Source organism: Anopheles darlingi, chromosome 2, assembly GCF_943734745.1.
Source record: "Anopheles darlingi chromosome 2, idAnoDarlMG_H_01, whole genome shotgun sequence".
NCBI classification, from domain to species: domain Eukaryota; kingdom Metazoa; phylum Arthropoda; class Insecta; order Diptera; family Culicidae; genus Anopheles; species Anopheles darlingi.
In genome coordinates this window covers 13,141,772-13,164,510 of record NC_064874.1, presented here as the reverse complement: position 1 = coordinate 13,164,510, position 22,739 = coordinate 13,141,772, and the positions used below count along the sequence as shown (strand labels likewise).

The window sequence follows — 22,739 nt, the reverse complement described above, 5'->3', positions numbered from 1 at the left end:
GTTGTGACGTCATACCACCAAACGGATGTAGAGTACCGTTCGAGCGGCGTCAACGAAAACATATTTGTGTGGCCCCATCCGTCAAACCATTCTCTTCTCCTTCGGATTTACGATCGAGGCTATGTTTGGCGCGATCCAATCATAAATAGCTAATAGTGAAGGGAACTACCGCGGGTGCGTGATGTGATGTCGCTGATCAGCGAAACGGTCCGTTTATAGTGAGATGTTTGCGAATAAGCTGTACTGGAACGCTGCCAAATCGTCGGAAGAGAGAGAGGTCGTGTGCTTTTCAAGGAATGAAAGTGCCTCTTGAAATGATTAACTTGTGCGCAGATGTGTAAAGTTTTGAGCTCGATGTGAATTTATGTAATTCTGTAGAAATTTAAGGACATAAAGAATAGTGAAGCCAAATGAGGTGCATGACAAATCCCACAGAGAAAACAAGCGAAACGCAAGGATCATTTCGGGTGAAAGTTTGAAGTCTCTTTCCTGGTACATAGTGCGTACAGTAGTCCATTTCTTGAAGAGTTTGCTAGTTGAGGGTTAAATTTGAATTACAACAAAAACGTGATTGCAACAACGGTCTAAGATCAATATTTTCTTCCAATTTCAGATCTATAGAGCGGAGTGAGATTAGGAAGCTAAGCTAACATCCAAGACTAGCGGAGCAGGAGAGGGAAACACAGCAGCACCTCGTGCTGTACGAGTGTGAGGTGTGTCAGTTTGTGAGCAGTGGAATTGACAACGAGATAGCTCCGAACCGGAGCCCAACAGCGACAGCATGGACGATTCCGGTTCGTCCAGCCAGCAACACCATCAGAACGATGGGTACGCGTTCAAGAACGAAATTTCGCTCTCGATCGGTGATGAGGAACAACAGACCAACGGGCCACCGTCACGCACGGCCAACAACAGCAACAGCAACCACAGTAGCAACGGTGTGGCCGCACCGACACCATCGCCCCGACATGTCGAACTACCGATGGGGGGGACTACGCCGGCGGAGGGCGATACGAGCGAGTATACGGCCCTGCGCCACGAACCATCGGTCGTTGCCAACGGTGCAAGCAGCAACGGTCTAGACAATCCGGCATTCGAGCCGGAAAAGGAGAAGCAACGGCCGCTCAGCTCGTTCGGGCACACCAACGAAAAGTCCCTCGGTGTAGTGTCCGTCAATGGAAAGGCGGCCGGTGAGAAACCACTGGCCGAAGCCGTCAATCTGGAGCTACTCAACATGTCCTCCAAACCGCCGGCCGGCCTTCCAGCCACCAATGGTCACAAGAACGGTACGAACAATGGTGCGGCCGCGCTGCCCGTCAAAAAGGACACCGAAGTGGATCTGGGCGATCCGTACGACGAGTACTTCGTGCCGGTTAACGAGCACCGGAAGTTTATGAGGTAAGCCAATCGGTTCGGTGACGGGTATCTATACGTTTGCTGGATTAATGCTTTCGTGACGTCACGGTCACCGTTTTTTTCATCCCCCCTAAAACCCCTATCTCCTTCTCCTATCCACCGTCCTCACTCTGCCGACGTCCATTCCTTTTTTTCCTGCTCATCCTGCTGGTTTGATTGAAACTAAAATCTCTTTCTCTCTCCTGTCTCTCTTTCTCTATCTCCTGCGGTGGATTACATCCCTACCGCACCCCAACACCAACTCCAACCTATCTCTCCTAACCTTGTGCACTCGCGTCTCTTGTGTGTGTGTGACTCTGTGTGTGTGTGTGTGTGTTTGTGTCTGTCACTATGATCATACTTTGCACGCACGCACCTCTTTCTTGCCGTGAGAGGGAACGCTCTTGGATTGATCCGTCATCCGACTCGTCCTTCTTCTTCATCTTCTTCTTCGCCACGTTTGTGGGGCTCGCGCGGGGTTTAGTGTCTCCTTCCAAAAGTCACGCCATGGCCTAGGGCCGGGAGTTTACCCGGGACCACGATACGTTGGTCGGGGCGTCGACTATACTGGACACTCGGTGAACGAGCCGGCCGCCGGAACAATGGACTATAAACAGTGGACCAAGATCACGAGGTACCCAACAGCTACACACTTCCCACATACAAACTGCCCACCCGGGATACGGATACGGTCTTTCTGGTCAAGCCTCTGCTACTTGCACTCTGTCACTATGTTACTACTTGCACCATCTTTCTATCTCTCTCTCTCGCTCTCTTTCTGTCTATTTCTTCCTTGCTCTATCTATACCAATACAATCCTTTATATGCTCGCTTTACTCCGGGACTGTACAACTCAAGCTTATACGAGGAGCTAGCGGTTCAAACTCTCCAATTTCAATCCAGAAGATGGCTTGGGTTTGACACTATGCCCTCTCTTATACGAATAGACTTAAGCTGCACCAAAAGACACTCCAAAAGTTTGTAAAATAAACAATCCAGAAATAGTTCAGACGATCGGACACCGTACATACGCGCGCACACACAAACACACAGTGACCACCAGACGAGACACTGCCACCGACCCCCTTCTCCCCAAAAATGTAACTAAACATGGCGATGGAAAACATGGCGGTCGAGTTGGATCCATCTAATATTGTGCAGCTCATTTCACCATCTTCGATCACGCTAGTCATTGGGAAGTGGAAAATGTTCGCACCCCTTAAACCATATCCGACAGTACATAAAGATCACTTTACAGAGCCACAGAATGTGTACATTGGTTCACCCACTTCATCCGGTGTCCTTTTCAGCAGGTTAACGCTTCTTTTGCTTGCGCATCGCGGCTTCTTAATCAATGGTTGCAATGTTATCGGCGGTTGTGATGGAAAGCAGGTTGTGGGAGAAGAAGGTCTTCATAATGTTCATTTGTATATAAAATCCGGAAATGTATAGACGATCAACCGAACATAACCCAACCCACCAATTCACCTAACCTTTCGCTCGTTCTTCGTTCGCCCCGACAGAGGTGAGAAGCTGTACGTCACGAAAGACAAGCGCGAAAAGAAGCGGAAAAGCTGGCCCTTCTGGTTACTCGGTCTAGCGGTACTAGTGGCCGTGATCGTGGTCGCCATACTGGCCGGTTCCGGTGTCATCTTCAACGATTGTCCCACGCCGGTAGAATCGCGTCAGTTTGGCGACGGCAAGGTGGCCGCTGCCGGTGTATTTGGGGCTGGAAAAACGCGATCTAACAATGTAAGCAGCTCAGCAACAACGACTAGTACGACGACATCCACGACAACATCAACGACAACTGGCTCACCACCGGGATCGATACCGATTGTAAATCCAGTGCCCACCGAGGAAGTGACCGTTTATGTGCCTAACACGCTCGAAGGGCAGATCACGCTCGCCAACGTGGAGTTCCTGGACGATTACCGTAATCCCAACAGTTCGGCCTACCGTACGCTAGCGGGCGAGTTGGAGGAGGAACTCATCGATACTCTCAGCACGCCAGATGGACGCGGTCCGATCTACGTGAAGATCTTGAACATGAAGTAAGTAGTGGCGGGGTTGACTGCGTCCTCGGAAATAACTGACTGACGATTTCTTGTGTGTCTTGTGCAATTCCAACAGACCTGGTTCGGTCGTCGTGGACTATCGCGTCAGCTGGGAACCGAAGTCGATGGAAATGACCGAGGAAACGATGAAGCACCGGTTGAACAACTTCCTGCTGCAGAACAACAACTACCTATCGACATACATCGTGCCGACCAACACTATTCGCGTGGCCCGGTTACCCGATCTGTGCGTCATGAGACATTCGTCGAAAGAGTAAGTCATTTCAGAGCAGCAGAATGGGCAACGGTGTGGTAATATGGTGCTCATACGTTATACTTTTCTCTTTCCTTTAGCTGCGAATATGGCTGCATGTTTGATGCCAAACTTGGAGATTTCATGTGCACATGCCCGAAGGGTATGTTGTTGAATGACGAAGATGGCCGCACTTGCTACAGTCCAGTACCAGCGATCAACGTAGAGGAACACAGTGTGGAACCAAAGAGTGAACCAGAACCATCAAGTGAGCCAGAGCCTGCTAGTGAGCCAGAGCCTTCTAGTGAACCTGAACCTACTAGCGAACCGGAGCCTGCTAGCGAGCCAGAACCATCAAGTGAGCCTGAGCCTGCTAGTGAACCGGAACCTGCTAGTGAGCCAGAACCTGCTAGTGAGCCAGAACCTGCTAGTGAACCGGAGCCTGCTAGTGAGCCAGAGCCATCTAGTGAGCCAGAACCTGCTAGTGAGCCAGAACCTGCTAGTGAGCCAGAACCTGCTAGTGAGCCAGAACCATCAAGTGAACCAGAGCCTACTAGTGAACCAGAGCCTGCTAGTGAACCGGAACCTGCTAGTGAGCCCGAACCAAAAAGCGAACCAGAGCCAGCCGTTGAACCGGAGCCTGCTAGTGAGCCCGAGCCATCCAGTGAGCCAACGAGCGAACCGGAGCCTAGTAGTGAACCGGAACCTACAACTGAACCTGAACCAGCGTCCACAGCCTCCGAAACCCACTCGAAAGCATCGCCAAGCGACCATTCGGCACGTTTGGTGGTATCAACTACCGAGGTAGAACCAAAGGCAGAACCCGAACCGACATCGGAACCAGAACCCTCCAGCGAACCAGAACCGGCCAGTGAACCGGAACCAACCAGCGAACCGGAACCGGTTAGTGAGCCCGAACCGAAGAGCGAACCGGAGCCATCTAGTGAACCGGAGCCCACGAGTGAACCGGAGCCTGCTAGTGAGCCAGAACCATCGAGCGAACCCGAGCCCACGAGCGAACCGGAGCCAGTTACTACGGCCACGGCGGAAAAGACTTCAGAATCTAGCAAACTTCTTGTATCGACTACCGAACGCGAAGAATCGACGACTCCAGCCAAGGTCATCTCCTCTACTACCGACAACTCGCATCTTCCCGATTTTATGTTCGTCGATCAAGAGTCGATGCTGAAGCACTCGAGCACCGCCGAACCAAGCTCGACACCGAACAGTGTGTTGGTGTCCATAACAGAACAATCATCTAGCGATACGCCAGCTCCCGTGACGGAAATGATCTTCGATGACACACCCATGCCCGAAACGTCGAAGCTGTTCGTCACACCCAAACCGACGACGACCACCCAACCGACAAATGGCTTTGAAGGACGTTCCTTACCATCGAACCGATCAACGGAAAGCGAAGTAAGCAACACCGTCTACGCGACCTCCAGTCCGATCTCACTAGAACAATGGCGTTCGTCGACCAGCTTCTCCACGACGACGGAATCGCTCAGCCCACTGCCGCTGTCCACCATCGAAACGTCCAGCGTACGCAACAATGGTGCCTCGTACGCAGTTACTGAGACGGTGCTGGAGGCCGAAACCGTGGCACCGATTCTGGCGAACCACAACGAATCACCATTCCTGCCCGAAACCGAAAACAATGCCAGCCTGGTGAAGATCCTGCACGAGGGTCTCGATCGTCCTGAGACGTACGAGATTGAGCAGCAATCACAGCCACAGTTCCTAGAAGTTGTGCCATTGTCGAAGGAAAGCGATCGTAATGACTACAAGAAGCAGCTGAACACGCACGTCACGGAAACGATCTACATAACGACCACCATCCGCAGCCCGGTACCGGTGACGGAATCGCTGGAAGAGCTGCTTTCGGTGGCCAGCTCCAAGAACATAGTGGAACAAACTACTCACTACAGTGGCAGCGATGAAGAACAACCAACTAGTACCGAGCGTGAAGCTGATGAACCGACAACCTTGGCCGAGCAGCAGGAGCAAGTGTCCGCAATCGGGGTGAATGAAACAACTCCATTGCAAGAGGATAGCTCTGATGGTGTACAGTCGACTACGATTAGAGATGAACTGCGTACAACCACGCTAGAAGAGGAACCGGAGCAGACTACCTTCCTTCGAATTGACCCGGTAACGTCCGAGAAAATACAGATCTCTTCACAAACAGAAACTTCCAGTAGTAGCAGCCCCAGCACCAGCACCAGCAGTAGCAGCACGACAACCACCACCAGTACTACACCGGAGTCTACGTCATCCACTACCAGTACCACACCAGCACTATCCTCCTCGGGGGTCCAGACCTCAACAGAGATTCTCAATCGGATGACGGTGATCGAGAAGGATCTCATCAGCCTGAAGGATAACGATCTTGCCGACAATAATGATATCTCCGATAATGAGCTGCTCGTGCTACCATTGGAGCGTTCTAAGGATCCTTCGACAACACGGGCAACGACGGAACGCATAGATTCCACGCTGGCGGCAAGCCAACCTGAACTGTTACAGTCACGCGAGAACGATTCCGCCATCTCGGCCTCCACACCCAGCAGCAGCGGCACCACCACCACTACGAGTACCGGTCATTTTTTAGGCGAAACGACGTTTCATTTGATTAGATCAGAACGATCAAATGGAACGTCGTTAATCGGAATTGGCCTTTCTGAGAACGACCCAACGACAACGACAACGACAACGACAACCACAGAAAAGACAACGACGACGACGACGACAGAAGGTAATGTTGCCGAAGACGAAGACAGGCGTAACATGGAAACACTGCTGGAACGAGCGGCGGCCGCCTCAATGTTCACCAAGTGTGCCGTCGGTCAGTTCGAGTGCACCAACGGTACCTCGATCAAGGACGGTAGCTCCTGCATCCAGAAATCCGAACGCTGTGACTCGGTGTCCCACTGTTCGGACAACTCGGACGAGCAGGACTGCGAACGGCTCGGCTGTCCAGGACACTTCCAGTGTCAGGATGGTGTGTGTCTGGCTCGACTGCACGTGTGCGACGGTATCGCGCACTGTCACGATGGTTCGGACGAGCAGCAGTGTGACGAGTGGCAGTGTAACTTTGACGAAATCTCCTGCAATCCGGCCACCGGCAAGGGTCCCTGCCTTCCGGCACTCTGGAAGTGCGATGGGCTGGAACAGTGCGCCAATGGGTTCGATGAGAGTAACTGTCCCGATACGTGCACCAACGATGAGTACTTCTGTGCCGGACAGCGCAAGTGCATCCCGGAAGCCTGGCGCTGTGACGGTACGCCGGATTGTAGCGATGGCGAGGATGAACGCTTGTGCGATTGCTCGCTGGATGATAGCTTCAAATGTAATACCGGTGGCTGTGTGGCCGCTGCATTCGTCTGTGATGGCCATCCGCAATGTCCGGATCAATCGGATGAGTGGAACTGCCAGCAGCTAGATGCAGATGAAGGAACGCTGCGCGTGAAACGCAACTCAACTGCTGCCCTGGCCGTATGCGGCGATGGTTGGAATGGTAAGCTGGCCGATTTGGTGTGCGGAGAGCTGGGTTATGTTGGCGCCACCAAGATCACGTTCACCAGCGTCAGTAATCGATCGGAAGGGTACAGCATGTACCGAGTAACGGAAAAGGATCGACTAGCGTTTGAGTTGATCGATTCAGTGCAGTGCCAGAAGGGGCTTCAGCTGCAATGCGAAGAGTATCGTGAGTATTAATAAAATAGGATTCCGCTTTACCAGACGCATACTTACTTGTCCCATTTGTCCTACGCAGATTGTGGTCGCAAAGCCATTGAATCCACGCTGGAGCAACGTATAGCCGGGGGTTCTGTTTCGGATCAGAGCCAATGGCCAAGTTTGGCGCTTGCCTTCAGCAACAATGCGGCCATCAAGTGTACGGCTAATATCGGTAAGCATTTGTTTGCGTGAAGCTTTTGTCCTCGAACAATGCATTGATCTAATCTTTTCCATTCTTGCCTCTAATCTGGACAGTATCACCGCGCTGGGCACTCACTAGCTACACCTGCATTATGGGCAAAACGGAGTTCGTGAACAATCGTAACGTTGGTGAGATGAAGTGGAAGCTGTTTGCTGGAAAGTCCGTATTTTCCTCTTCCCTGGAACAGTTAGCAACACCCCATATCGATCCTACGCTACAGGTTGTGGACGTTAAACGCGTAGTACCCTATCCTCAGGTAAGCATAAGCTTATTAGAATCCCCATTTTGGATTTAAACTAACGGCCATACTAACCTTAACTCTCCTTTCTTACAGTCCAAGTACAAGCAGTTCATGTACACCGGTGATGTGGTACTGCTGGAGCTTGACAGTCCCTTGAAATTGAACGAGGTTGTTGGTAGTGTGTGTCTAACGGAGACATCATCTACCATCGATCCGGAGCGGCTGTGCGTTACCGCCGGATGGGGCTCCGATCTCGAGCATACAGCTACAACGGAGCAGTACCTCAAGTATCTACCGGTACCGAACGTGCCAACGGATCGTTGTAACTCCTCCATCCACTACAATGGTGCACTTCCTGAAAACACCATCTGTGCAGGATATCTGAACAGCAACAAGACGACTTGCTATGTAAGTCTGAATTCCTAAATAAGAGAACTAGCTTGGATCTTCATGGGGCTAGTAACCGTTACTGAACTCCACTCTTACTACTTCTAGAACGATGAAGGTGCACCACTGATGTGCTACGTCGACGGTACCGGCCAGTGGCAGCTGGAAGGTGTGCTCAGTTACCATGGCAACTGTGGTAAGCGACCGCACCCAGCCATCTACAATTCCATTACCTCAACCATTGCCACCTGGATCCGCAATACGGTCGGTAATGGCCGTATGTTCGAACAGACGATACTGACAACGGTCTCCACTACTGAAACCTCGCTCGCCAGCTCCACTTCCTCGGTGCCGATCGATAACTCAACCTCGACGAGTTATCCAACCACTGCACAACAACCGACGATCGTGGAAACACGGACGGAAAGCACAGTAGCACCATCTGCAACTACTGGGGAACCGACAGCGACAACGGTTCCAACGACGACGTCCACCGTTGCACGATAGAAAAGTAGGCGAAGGCCAGCGCACCACGAGTAAGCCTTTTTGTAAATAATTATTATCCTACCAATATAAACGCACGGGGAAAACACTAGGAGCGCCTATAGATCTGTAATAGGGGAGTGCAGAGACAGCCGGTTTGCGGGGTCAGAATACTAACACTTCATAGATGTGTGCATTGTGCGACCTCCACGGCCGTGGAATCGAAGCTGAAATACGAAAGCGAAAGGAAAGGGAGAGAATCCTAGTCACAAAAGTCGTATACATTTTGTGCCAACTAAGCCAGCGAGCAAGAGAGCAATCGGGCAAGCAGTAAACTGCTGCGATGCACGAGAATGGTTCAACCGATCCGAGGATCACAGGGTAACCGATGGCAATAGACCACTAGATGAGCGTTAGCCAGCCAGCCAGCAAGATGTACAGCATTGGGAGCCTTTCCTTCACTAATTCAATGTTCTACTCAAGTAGCCCAAGCCCATACAAAGAGTACCGTTTGTATTTGAAGTTAGAAAAAAGAAAATGGCGGATAAAATGTGGAAACTCATCACGTAGACGACTGAAGGGAGAGCAATAAATCTAGTGAGAGGGCGAGGATGTCGACCCGAACAGCACGATGGCTTGTTCGCCGGCTCACAACAACAATTGGCAACATGGGGTTTTTTTTAGTGATTTTTATATCGAGTGTGCTTCTACTCAATTGTCATCCAATTTACTTTGTATAGCGCGTGACACTACTGTAGGGATGGATGGTTGATGGCACACGGATGGTTTGATGCCGTATAGATAGAATAGAACTCATCAGCGCGCACGACGGTATTCCCACTCATCCCGTTTCGTCGTGCAGAGTAGTTTGTTTGTATGTAATTAATAAAATGAAGATAATATGCTTAGGAATAAATCACCTTGGTGTATATTTCTTTATCTCACACCATAACCTAGGATATCCGAAATCATGAACGATTGACGAGTTCAAAATCGAAGAGTTAAGGTTTGAAAGAAATGCACGGCGATCAAAACCAAGGCTTGGGCCAAGGCTGCAGAGATTAGCAATGACTTGGTAGCAATATAAGAAGCCAATATGAGCAGACATTGAATCGTTTGCAATTGCAACAAGGAAAGAAAAGATGCCAACATACAAACAACATCAATATAAGGCTATTTTTAATTTATTCTTTAATCTCCGCCAATTTAAGCTCAACGCCTCAACCGGCAATTCACAGAAATAGTTTTGTCGGATCACCGCTCACACCACACATCAGACCTCACACGCGTTTAATAGTTATCATAATGTGTGTAAACTAAGCGCTCAGCGGTCTCAAAATAAACCAGTAGAGTGAAAATCGTCAACATGAGCACATCGTTCTTTCCGTGGAAAGCAGCTGTATATAATTTTCATATAAAACCATATAAAAAAACGACTAAAAATTTTACAAATCCAACGAATGGTTAGTACTAATGAAAAGCGTGTAGTGTACTACAATTACGTACAATATACATACACAGTCAAAACATACATGCTTTCACTTTAGGCACAATATCTTTACTTCCAATAGACCAAATCTTTTGAAATTTTGGCAGGAAATAAGGAAAGGATTTACCTTTCAAACACATATACCTATATCAATGAGGCGCCTCCAGAAATACACCTATTGAAAAAGTCCGGTTTACTTTATGGCAGACCTGATAATACATACAATTAATCACCATGCATAACATACAAATAAGGCTGCTGGAGCTGACCTACACCAACCCATTTCCTTATCACGATCACAAAAAATAGTACGCAGCAATGGGCGCTGATGCTGGTGCGCCTTGGCATTTCCACATAAATGCACAACAAGCTTGCACACTATGGTGAATGAAACGGAAATCTCAATTTCCGGTTCGGAATTCCGGCTTAAGGGTGTCTTGCATATTTGTATATTTTAAGTGTATTTCATTCAACGTCATGAATAAATTAACAAAAAAATGACTGCAAGTAGCAAAAACCATCAATAGCGATAAGCGAATGATGCGATGATTCACACGGTGGAACCTTCACCGGAAAACAGGTTAGCTGAACATTTCTTCCAACGTGATCACACGAGACAGGCAGCGAACGAATCGAATCAACGAATGACGATATCCTCCGACTTCGTTCCCTGTTCGTTTTGTCCATTCAGCCGGAGCATAAAAGAAAGAAATTCCGTGAATTTGCGTTAGTTGATTGCTGTTCTTTTTAAGATCACAACGTGTCTTATACTTTTAGTAAGTTGGTTATATGTATCCGTTGAATGTTCTTAGATGATAATCGTTTAGTGTTCTGTTGCCCCGGTTGTTTCACAAAAAGTGAAAATCGTTATAGATAATGGAAACATGGTGAACATCCTGTTCTCTAAGGGGCCACGTTTTTAGTATAAAAAAAAACCTAGCCAAGTAAAACAGCCTGACCGAAGCGGTAAATAAAATGATAAGAATGGCGAGCGCAACAATGGCAAAAATCTACGAAAAGTCTTTTTTTTCCCAAAGAAAATCAGTATGCACGGTGTAGAACTTGACCGAATCTTGTACAGATAATCTCAAGGAGAGGTCCGCACTCGCGTGCCACGTTGCTGTAATAACCCTATCACCCTATCAGCTCTAGAGTTACGATTTCGTATTAAAAATAATAACAGTGCTCAATAGGAGCATTAAACAATAATTACCGTTTGTGCTAGCTAAATTTTCATTCCACACATCTTATCGCGAGAACACCCGAGGCAAGGATGGCAAGCGAAGATGCGTTTGGCCGATGCTCAGTAGCCTACAAGCCACGAAAGAGCGAGCAGTCCTAGGTGATCATTGGAATAAAACTACCGCCATTCGCATTAGTAAAACGCCACCGGTAGTATTGCTAAAGTCACTGCTTCTTGGTGGTGCAGCACCGGGAGGAGCTTAGGCAGGCAAATTAGGCTTAGTTCAAAAGATACCGATATTAATGTGCAGGTGGGTTGCACTACCGTGAACCGATCTTACGTACCGCTGTTAGAGTGGCAAATCCAAAAGGTAGACCTAGTGTCGCACCGTAGCCGTGTTCTGTGCCTGAGGGGTATTCCGAAATGCTGATAAACGATAAGCGATGCTTATGCGCACAATGTAAGTGAAAGGGAACAAAAATATTGAATAGCAATATTGAAACACACAATACTGACCCGTAAATGCTTAATCGTTCGAAAGTTAGCTACTCTGGCCAGCCTTTAGAACCCCCCGGGCCGTAAATCAACTAAATTCCGTGATTTAAAAGTTACTGGAGGGTCAGTTGGCTTTGGGATTCCCCAATGCTGGCTAGATGCAACTAAACCTTCGCTGCTTGGGCGAATATGGTACTGCGAATTCTGCCTCCGAACAGCACCAAGGACGGAAAATGGTCTTCAGTGGAAAATCCCAACGCAGTCACGAAAAACCGGTTGATAAAACGAAAAGAAAAAATCGCAGGGAAGCCGCAACGACTCAAACAGATTCACGTTCATATCATATCGCTAAAACGTGTTTGACAAAGCTGGCGATCACAACGGAATAAACACCATCGGCTCACCGAATAGAGCCATCTGAAGCTGATAATGTAGGTTGGTGGGGATGAGACTGTGACCCCGATAACCCCCAAAAATCCCAAAATGTGACCAACCGCACGCATAGTTCTTTGCCCGGTTGAGACAAGTCGATCGTGAAATATCAATTAAGTGTAACGCGTTATGGTGAGGATGATTGTATTGTCGGTAAAACGTATTCGGCAAAGCTGGTGATCACAACGGAATAAACACCATCGGCTCACCAAAAAGAGCTATCTGAAGGTGATAACGTTGATTAATGGGGATGAGACTGTGATCCCGATAACCCCCAAAAATCCCAAAATGTGACCAACCGCACGCATAGTTCTTTGCCCGGTTGAGACATGTCGATCGTGAAATATCAATTTAGTGTAACCCGTGATGGCGATGATGATCGTTGTGTGGTGGCATGCATAATTATACGGAGAGAGCTATAGTTCGAAGCCGGATATGTTTCTTTGGCTGATCGTGATGGGCATGTTTCTATCTAATCGGTAGGAATCTAGAATTTCTTATACTTAAGCGATGAACGCTCATCGAAGACGTGTCATATGAAGTGGATTAGGTTCGTGCTCCGAGTCGCGGTCTGGTATTTGTTCGAGAAAGGCGGCCACTGAGTCACGTTTTTTTTAAATTCTCGATTAGTTGGTGGTGTTTAGGAGTGACTTCAAAATCAAAGTGGCAATCGTTGCCGCACTGTTTAAGTGGTGTTAGATGTGATATGCAGCATGGCAGTGTGAATGATGTTAGAGTGATACTGTTGTAATATTGTGCGTGATGACAAGTATCCGTTGCAACCGCAATGAGTTCAAATAAATTCACGGCATCGTTAATCACAACACTAGAGGTTGCACATGAAAACGAAATACCAAGAAAGGAATTCTAAAATTTCGTAGAAGAACCTGTGAAGCTGTGTGTGTGTGCTCACATTTCACGCATTTTCATATAGTAAATAGCCAATAGTGATGGAATCTACTGAGACACGATATCGATCGACTTGGATCATGCACGTCAGCACACCACGCAGGATTAGTCAAAAGAATCCACAGCATACGGGCAATGCAGGGAACGTGCAGGAGCCCGAAATAGCACTAGAAGATCGGTCTATCAGAAGCCATCCCGAGGAGGACCTCGGGGATGAACATTACGATGAGGACCCCACAGATGAACGTTACGAGGAGAACCCCAGTAGTGAGCTGTTAGGCAACAACAGAGACCGCTCCACATCAATAAGGTAAGGTCATTTAGTTCCAGTATTAGTCACCATCAAATTCATTCCTCCCTAATCCACGATACTTATCGAGCGCCGTGCTTCTATCGATTTCCGTGCGGCATCAAATTGCTTTACAAGAACTGGTCTTTACTAGCCTTGCGGAACGCCATCCATGATCCACATTAACTATTGCTCCACTGATATTTTATAGGCGAAAGCTCTGCCCTGGAAGTAGCTTTGCTGCATACGGAACTACCTTAGGGCACACATGCAGTTTCCTGTGGACAGATTTTCAGTTTTCTTTGTTAAACCCGTGGACGTCTCGCGTGGACATAGAATAAAGTAGGACAAGACTGTGCAGGTGGGAAATTGCGCAATAAACTTGTACGTTAAACCGCTACACTGAATCTAGTAAAACTGCACCGATTTAAAAGACCATGGAATCACTAGATCATGCGTGTTAGTAGTTGTGATTTTTATAGTTTTTGGAAGCATTATATCGCTTTGTGGCAATGTTCAACCGTCTACCGTTTATATCCGACCAAGGACACAAAATTAATATCGGTTCAATTAGTTAAAATTAGTCGGTCAAGCGTGAGTACTCATTGTTAGGGCAAAAGTTCGGGGATGTAAGCGTATATTAAATTTTTAGAAACTCCCAATTCAAATAAACCTTTATGGTTTATGACCGACTAAAATATAAAACTGTTTTAAAAAAAATATTTTTAATTATTACGAAATAAAAAAAATACTATAGTTCAGCAATATGCTGTATCAGTGTTGTATAAATAGTTCTGATTGCATGCAATTCAAATAAATGATTTTGGACCACTGGGTGTCTTTATATCTTCAAAAGCAAAACGCAACAATCTACGGAACGAATGGAAATCTCAGCCATTTTTCTACTCCAACTTTAAAGAGAAAAAAGAGAATTAAATTTTATATTATCAATACCTTGCATCTCGATGAGACACCCAGATGTACACTTGTATTTAAAACAATTGAAACATTTAACCTGCCCTAGCTTTGTACTGACCATAAAATATTCTGTTTATGTCTGTGCTAAAATTCCTTTTACATTGCAATGAACAAAAATCATTCATTACACCATCATAAAGCATTAAACCATCATGGACCACCAATCCCCCTATCCTTCTACATATTCTTTCTTGGCTTTGACAGAGTGCTGGGCCCGAAAGCCAGGAATAACGAACCCGAAAAGACCGGAAAAAGCAGGCGTTTCGGATTATGTGGTGTTCTAGCGGTGCTAGTGATAGTGATTGTAGTCGTCACACTGACCGGTTGGATTATAATTTGCATTATCTTCAACAACTGTTCATCGCTGGTATCTCGCAATACAAGCGCAAAATTGTATGTGTACATTTCTTCGCCGGATAACACCTTCGAGTGTTATACCGGTGGCAATGTATCCGCAACGTTCGTCTGCGATGGCCATCCACACTGTCCAGATCAGTCAGATGAGTGGAACTGTCTGCAGCTAGATCCAGATAAAGGAACTCTTCGAATGAGGTACAACTCAACCGCATATCTCACCGTATGCGGTGATGGTTGGAACAATGAGCTGGCCAATTTGATATGCGGCGAGCTGGGTTATGTTGGCGCCACCAACGACAGTAAGTTTACTAATGACAATAAGTTTTCAGAAGAGAAAATCATGTACCGGGTGACCCGGGAGGATCGGCTGGAATTCGAGATGATCGATTCAACGCGATGCAATAATGGGCTTCTTCAACTGCAATGCCAAGACTACCGTAAGTATTGCGTGAATAGAAATCCACTCCACTAGTCGTCCAGTTACATTTCTCTTATATCATCCTGCTCAGATTGTGGTCGCACAGCCAATGGAGACACGATGTATCAACGTTGGAATAACAGTGAGATTTCTGTATATACCATGTGTGCTAGTTTGGCGCTTGCCTTCAGCAACAATGCTGCCATCAAGTGTACAGCCAATATTGGTAAGCATTTGTATACGTGTTTGAATGAGCCACATCTTTCGCCGTCGTACGATGCATTTATCTAACCTTACTTCCTTTGACTTCTGTTCTGACCAGTATCTCCGCGCTGGGCACTCACTAGCTATACCTGCATCAAGGGCAAGACGAAAAACGAAGGTGAGATGAAGTGGAAGTTAATTGCTGGACCGATTGAGCATTCCGCATCAAAAGAACAACTAACAACACCGCATATCGAAGATGGCCTACAGATTGTGGACATTAAGCGTGTCGTATCGCAGTTCATGTACACCGATGATGCGGTACTGCTGGAACTGGCCACTCCCCTGAAGTTGAACGATATCATCGGCAGCGTGTGTCTAACGGAGACATCCTCTACCATTAATCCTAAGGAATGGTGCGTTACTACTGGATGGGAATCCGATCTCAAGGATAAGAGTAAAAGTATACAGTACATGAAGAATGTTACCGCGGTAAACGTTCGTACAGGACGTTGCGATTCGTACAACGAAGAGCTTCCTAACAATATCATATGTGTAGAGTCTCTGAACAGCAACCAGAACATTTGCTACGTAAGTACAAATTCCATAATCATCGGACCGACTCCGGGTTTTATTGGCCTTAATAAACGTTTCTGTTATAACTCTACTCTCTACTGCCAGAGCGATGAAGGTGCACCTCTGATGTGCTACGTCAATAGTACTGGCCAGTGGCAGCTAGAAGGTTTCCTCAGTAACCATGGTAACTGTGATAACCGGCCAGCTATCTACAATTCTATTACCCCCACCATTGCCACCTGGATCCGCAATACGGTCGGTAATGGCCGTATGTTCGAACACACGATCATAAACAAATAAACTAAACTACACAATATCACGGAGAATATGGTAGAAAGAACAGATCAAGGAAGAATAAGGATATCGATTGAGCCGACAAGTACAAAGGGTTGTAATTTTTGTTTCTATTTACAATGTTACTGTTTCTACAAGTTAATGTTACAATGAATAGCCCTAAGATAGAGATGAATGACGGTAAACGGATGGTTTGATTTCGCATGGACAGAGTAGAACTCCTCAGGTTAAACAACGGTATACCGACTCGTAGTGTAGAGCCGAAATAATATGAGTGGGAATGAAAAATAAAACCGATATATTTAATAAATATAACAATAAACTGATAAACGATAATAACAATAAGCAAAGCTAGAAGTTATTTCCTGTTTATCTGATATCCCCATACAAACTCCATGCAAAGAAAACCGATGTTTGTTGGTGGTTGGTGGTGAAGAATGGAGATTGAAGATGCTGGTCTTGGTGGCAGCATTGGCGACAATAGTCGACAATGAACTGCTACCGGTGGGTGAGCTGCGAGCTGTGAAGATTGCATTCATGTGTTTGCGCTATGAAGCGATGATCCGTGAATTATAACGGATGTCGAAAGAGCGCCTTGATTCGCTCAATTACATCATGAATGATTCTCTCGCACATATCGCACAGCACCATTGCCCAGCGTGTGTGCTGAACATCACCAGAGTAGTTGCGGTAAACGTGAATTATAAACTTTACATCGTTTGTTATTGAAACCGCTAATAAGGTTGAATCTAAGTGTACCGTGACTTTCGGATCGATAACATACCGTGAGATTAAATTAACAAAATACCTCTTGGTCAGAGTAGTGTGAAACCCACGCGTTGTTAAGGGTGCAATTGTCGGCGAGATAGTTCTGAACAAAGGCCCAATAGGGACACCATGGACAATTCTGGTTTATCCAGTGAACAACACCATCAGAATGATGGGTATAAGTTCAAGAACGAAATTTTTATCTCGTTCGGTGACATGGAACAACAAACCCCACCGTCGTCATCAGGCAGCATCAACAACAACAGCCAACACACTGTTAATAACGACATGACCTCTCACAATAGTGCGTCCACGCCCATCAAGATGGACACCACCGAGACACATGACGATCCGCCGATCAACGGTAAGCCGGATGATCAGCGAATCAGTGCCGACTCCTTCTCATACCTTCCTGCCTACCATGCCAGATGGTCCAATATATTGACTGAATATTTCACAAATAAAATCCTTCGAAAAAGTTGGCCCTTCTTGTTTCTCGGTCTAGTGCTGCTAGTGACCGTCATCGTAACAGTCATCATCTTCATCAACAACCCAACAGTCATAACCACGACAACTGAGACAGCTAGGAGGGAGCTCTTATCATTCAGTGATGCAACAAGTCAACAAGAGTATACCACCGAGTCGGGATCAGTACGGACGGTCATTACGATTAACACTTCGGAACCGAGTCCAGTGGTATCGTCTAAGACCAGGCAAGGAGAACTAACGACCTCTGCTGTCATCTCCCAAGCGACTAACGACCGGCGTAGATGTATTTCTTCGCCGGATAACACCTTCGAGTGTTGTACCGATGGCCGTGTGTCCGCAACGTTCGTCTGCAATGGCCATCCACATTGTCCAGATCAGTCAGATGAGTGGAACTGTCTGCTGCTAGATCCAGATGAAGGAACGCTTCGAGTAAGGTACAACTCTACCGCGTATCTTGCCGTATGCGGTGATGGTTGGAACAATGAGCTGGCCAATTTGATATGCGGCGAGCTGGGTTATGTTGGCGCCACCAACGACAGTAAGTTTACCAACGACAATAAGTTTTCAGAAGAGAAAATCATGTACCGGGTGACCCGGGAGGATCGACTGGAATTCGAGATGATCGATTCAACGCGATGCAATAATGGGCTTCTTCAACTGCAATGCCAAGACTACCGTAAGTATTGCGTGAATAGAAATCCACTCCACTAGTCGTCCAGCTACATTTCTCTTATATCATCCTGCTCAGATTGTGGTCGCACAGTCAATGAATTAACGATGGACCAACGTATAGAATATAGTCACATTTCCGATCACACTCAATGTGCTAGTTTGTCGCTTGCCTTCAGCAACAATGCTACCATCAAGTGTACGGCTAATATCGGTAAGCATTTGTATACGTGTTTGAATGAGCCATACTTTTGGGCTTGGTACGATGCATTAATCTAACCCTCTTTCCTCATGCTGCCAATCTGGACAGTATCACCGCGCTGGGCACTTACTAGCTATACCTGCATCATTGGTAAAGCGGAGTTCTTGAACAATCCCAGTGTGGATCCGAAGAATTTGAAGCTGTTTGCTGGAAAGACGGAATTCTTCTCTTCATGGAACCAGCTAGCAACACCGTATATCGAACCATCACTTCAAATTGTGAACATTAAGCGTGTCGTACCCTACCCTCAGGTACTCTTACTTGTTATGTTCTACATCAGGGATGTACACCAGCGGTCTATATACCTTGATAATCCTTCTCGACAATTCAAGAATAATCAGTTCATGTACACCGATGATGCGGTACTGCTGGAGCTAGCCACTCCCCTGGAGTTGAACGATGTCATCGGCAGTGTGTGTCTGACGGAGACATCCTCCACCTTAGATCTGAAGCAACCGTGCATTATCGCTGGATGGGCATCCACTCTCGAGGATACGGCCACAACGGAGCAGTATATCACCCGTGTAACCGTGGCGAACGTGCCAACGGAGCGTTGCAACTTCTACAACGGTACGCATCCGACCAACATGATATGTGTAGAGTCTCTGGAGAGCGACCAGAACATTTGCTATGTAAGTACAAATTCCTGAATCATCGGACCGACTCCGGGTTTTTTGGCCTTACAACATAAACAATAAATAATGTTATAAGTCTACTCTTTACTGCCAGAGCGATGAAGGTGCACCTCTGATGTGCTACGTCAATAGTACTGGCCAGTGGCAGCTAGAAGGTTTCCTCAGTAACTATGGTAACTGTGATAACCGGCCAGCTATCTACAATTATATTACCCCCACCATTTCCACCTGGATCCGCAATACGGTCGGCAATGGCCGTATGTTCGAACACACGATCATAAACAAATAAACTACTAAGCGATGTACGCAGCATTTTTCGATCAATGTTGCGATCGATGGTTCAAAGGATAATCATCTGCAATAGACAACTGGAAGAACACAATCCTACTCCACGCAAGCCAGGTAGCTTGTTGTTTTTTCGGTAATATATCCAGTTTCTTCAACATTAAAAAGCAAGTAAACAAATAAAAAGACACAGTTTGTATTTGAGGTTAGAAAAAAGGAAATGGCCATGTATGTACGATCTCATATCCTAACAGTAACAGATCGAGCGAGGGTAAAAATATCAATTGAACCTAGAGGCACAATAAATAATTTATACATAAACAAACCGCTCCGCTTGTTTGTCAACATATTCTTTGCCCTATTATTAATTATGACAATGATTGCATTCTCGAATTATTGGCGATGGAACGATTTCGGATTTTCAAAACTGGGGTTTGAATGAACGAACACTTAGAACACACCTTCTCTCTTTCACGTTATGAACCGTTTTCTTTTTTTATTTTGTGTTGGCAAAAGAAAATGGGGAAAATACAATCTTCTTCCTTTTAGAGCGCTCTAGTAGCTTTTCCATTCTCTTTTTCCTCCCGATTCCCTAAGGGATAACCACTGCGCGACCCGCCGCAATAAAGGAGCTTCGAATGTAAATTTTCTACTTAACACGCACTCAATAAAGCACGCGTCTCGCTCATTCATTCGCCAATCTTTCGACACAAGCTCCTTTGTTATATTCCCTCTCATCGTCTCTCTTCTTTTACACAAAATGGAAAATAAAAACGAAAAATACCTTAAGTTCTGTTGGCTCTATAAGCTCCCTTCAGGATTTCCATTTCCCAGGGAGTCACACGCTGAAGTGCGATTTATGGGACCCTTCTCCTTCTTGTTATGTGCGAAAACACTAACTCTATCGTCAGAACATTAGGCGACCATTACTGGCCACGAAACGGCGGTACTCCGCAATTCCGCAGAATTTACTACCCTTGCTTCATTATACTTTCACTCACCTCCCTTCCATTAAACACATACAATTATACTAGCATAAAATAATGTACCTAGATCCACCAATTTTCTGGGAGCCCATATTGCCAACGATTCGTAGCAGGCGCGCCATACTATGCATTTCTGGCTGCTCTCTGTCTCTTTCTTGTCTTCAGACTTGTGGGTCTGGCAAATTTAGAAACCCGACACAACCCGCTTTTATTTAGCGTTATACCAATTACTTCGATGCGATGAGGAAGCCTCTGTCTGTGTATATAAATTCATCTATAACGCGACAAGCTAAAATTAAAATCAAACCAATCCAACGTTAAAAACAAGACAAGCCAATACCAAACGATGGCAACGGAACATTGTCAATGTGGGCTTGGGGGTGTCCAAAGCATATGATGGCTGATAATCGTGGTTACATTTATTCTCACTTTGTAAGGAGAAGAATCGTCGTGAAGATAGACTGCAATTAGCACAGCAGTGGCGATTTGCATTCGTTCATATTTTTTATATGTAACCATGATTTCGTAGAGTAGTAAATTCTCCTCGAACCTACAAAGATGGAAAGCAACAAAATATTACCAGGCCTAACATCATATGAATCCTGCTGTTAACGAACCAGCTATTGCTAGCTCCTGTTTTTCGTCTAGTGCACTGTGAATGTTGGTGGGCTCCCTTCATTACCTATCCTTTCTTCTTTCTCTTTTGTTCCCTCTCACGCACTATTTCGTCTCTTCCGCATTGTTTACAACTTTAAAACCTATTGTTTAAAAAACGCCTGCTTTTTCTACGTTTACTCCGTTTTTCACTCAATTACGAGAAGATGTATTAGTCGAAGATTAGAGGCAACCGTCGGTTGGAGGTTTTTTTTCATCTAGTCCCCATGATTTCATTCTCTTTTTTGCATTCTGAGTTGTTGCTACTGTTTTATGACAAAAAAGGGCCTCCCTTCCATCCTCTTCTTCGATTTTGTGTATCCACGGTTTCGGCAAGCGCCGAAATAGGATTTATTTGAAATAATTTACAGTACTTAGCTATATTTACATTGTATTTGTATAAAATAATTATTTTTGTGAAAGAAAAATATAGATGTCTTTAGCGAAAAGACACGTGTTGTTGTTTAATATTTGTTTCGTTTTGTTTTTTTTTTTTTGTTGCTGTTTTTGTTTATGCAATTCATGTTCAGTTCTCCTCATCTACGTTTCCGGTTTTTATAACCGTTTCTACGAGTGTTTTTTTCTCCAAAGAACTTTTGCAATGATACAGCATTCCATCCACCGAAAAGGCTCGATACACCTGTCCCCCGGTCGTCCAAGCTGCAACGTACGGTCCGTAAGATCATTCACTCACCTTTCGCCACCATTTGGGCGCCCGCACTTAAACATCTAATATTACACAATGCTCAGTTCGGCTCAAAAAAGGGTTTGTTTTCTTTTTTTAAAAAAATAAAAATAAAGAACCTAGCGAAAAAATAGAAAACAAATAATTCAACAAACAAAAAATACTTATCAAATGAAATAACCTGTCCTCTAAAGAAAAAAAACCCTACTGAACAGAAAACAACTCTTAACCGCTATCGCGTGTAACAGATGAAACAGGAGGAAGGCTGTATTGGTGAAATGAGGAAGAGAGAGAGAAAAAGGTATAGTGGGAGAAAGGGACCGTGAGAGAGAGAGGTAGGGAGGGAAGGAGGGAGGTGTATCCTCTTCTCATTTGCTCATTTTGTGGTAGATAAATGTGTTTTTTGCAAGATAGTTCTAACCGAAGCATGAATTTGGGTGATGAGCTCAATAGAAAATGAAATCAGCATAACATCGCGGATATCATCTCTCTCCCATAAAGAGGCAGTTTGCAGTCAGCAGTGGATGTCCATTTGTTGCATGGCGTGACGTGACAAACAAAATGCTGCTACCACTACCGCCTGCTTATTATTACAAAGGCTGTTGTAAAGTGTGTCTCGCGTGTATGGCAGCAAAATCCGATCAACGACCTCGCCTCCATATCGTTCTTAATAAGTGTAAGCAGCCATCGGCAACGAGATCCGTAGACCATTATATGTAGCCTACTACGTCGCCTCCTGTGGCTTCAAACACACAGCCGACATGGATCAGTTGAATCCATACAAATCGAAAACACCTTCCGATTCGGCCAGCGAAAGGTTGAAATCGGCCGTTGGCTCCAATGGCAGGAATGTTTCGAAATCTGCAACGAAAATATGCACAATCGGTAATATTAGCGAAAACCGAAACACGAGCTCTGCAATC

General features: G+C 45.9%; 4 protein-coding genes across 10 annotated transcripts in view; 3 read left to right on the top strand and 1 right to left on the bottom strand.

Moving 5' to 3' along the window:
* LOC125950859 (serine-rich adhesin for platelets-like) overlaps nt 1–9,705 on the top strand; it is a 37,315-nt gene extending 27,610 nt beyond the window's left edge. For 4 of the 5 annotated variants that reach the window (XM_049679214.1, XM_049679212.1, XM_049679213.1 and 1 more), the window contains 9 exons: nt 614–1,398; nt 1,880–2,029; nt 2,919–3,449; nt 3,529–3,726; nt 3,807–7,414; nt 7,484–7,618; nt 7,702–7,904; nt 7,983–8,297; nt 8,385–9,705. In XM_049679214.1, coding sequence (XP_049535171.1) covers nt 782–1,398; nt 1,880–2,029; nt 2,919–3,449; nt 3,529–3,726; nt 3,807–7,414; nt 7,484–7,618; nt 7,702–7,904; nt 7,983–8,297; nt 8,385–8,783 — 6,156 coding nt within the window. In that variant the 5' untranslated portion in view covers nt 614–781 and the 3' untranslated portion in view covers nt 8,784–9,705. The remainder of the gene's footprint in view (nt 1–613; nt 1,399–1,879; nt 2,030–2,918; nt 3,450–3,528; nt 3,727–3,806; nt 7,415–7,483; nt 7,619–7,701; nt 7,905–7,982; nt 8,298–8,384) is intronic. The other variant, XM_049679216.1, reaches the window with a different exon arrangement.
* Nucleotides 9,706–13,347: 3,642 nt separating this feature from the next.
* LOC125951677 (trypsin-like) lies at nt 13,348–16,389 on the top strand. Its single transcript, XM_049680647.1, has 4 exons — nt 13,348–13,577; nt 15,483–15,535; nt 15,632–16,104; nt 16,195–16,389. The coding sequence occupies exons 1-4, from the start codon at nt 13,348–13,350 to the stop codon at nt 16,387–16,389; spliced, it is 951 nt and encodes a 316-aa protein (XP_049536604.1).
* Nucleotides 16,390–18,493: 2,104 nt separating this feature from the next.
* On the top strand, nt 18,494–19,495 carry LOC125951671 (transmembrane protease serine 2-like). Its single transcript, XM_049680641.1, has 4 exons — nt 18,494–18,533; nt 18,620–18,822; nt 18,904–19,203; nt 19,301–19,495. Exons 1-4 carry the CDS (start codon nt 18,494–18,496, stop codon nt 19,493–19,495), a joined length of 738 nt encoding a protein of 245 aa, XP_049536598.1.
* Nucleotides 19,496–19,886: 391 nt separating this feature from the next.
* LOC125950766 (uncharacterized) overlaps nt 19,887–22,739 on the bottom strand; it is a 21,290-nt gene continuing 18,437 nt past the window's right edge. For all 3 annotated transcript variants that reach the window (XM_049679023.1, XM_049679024.1, XM_049679025.1), the window contains one exon: nt 19,887–22,677. In XM_049679023.1, coding sequence (XP_049534980.1) covers nt 22,583–22,677 — 95 coding nt within the window. In that variant the 3' untranslated portion in view covers nt 19,887–22,582. The remainder of the gene's footprint in view (nt 22,678–22,739) is intronic.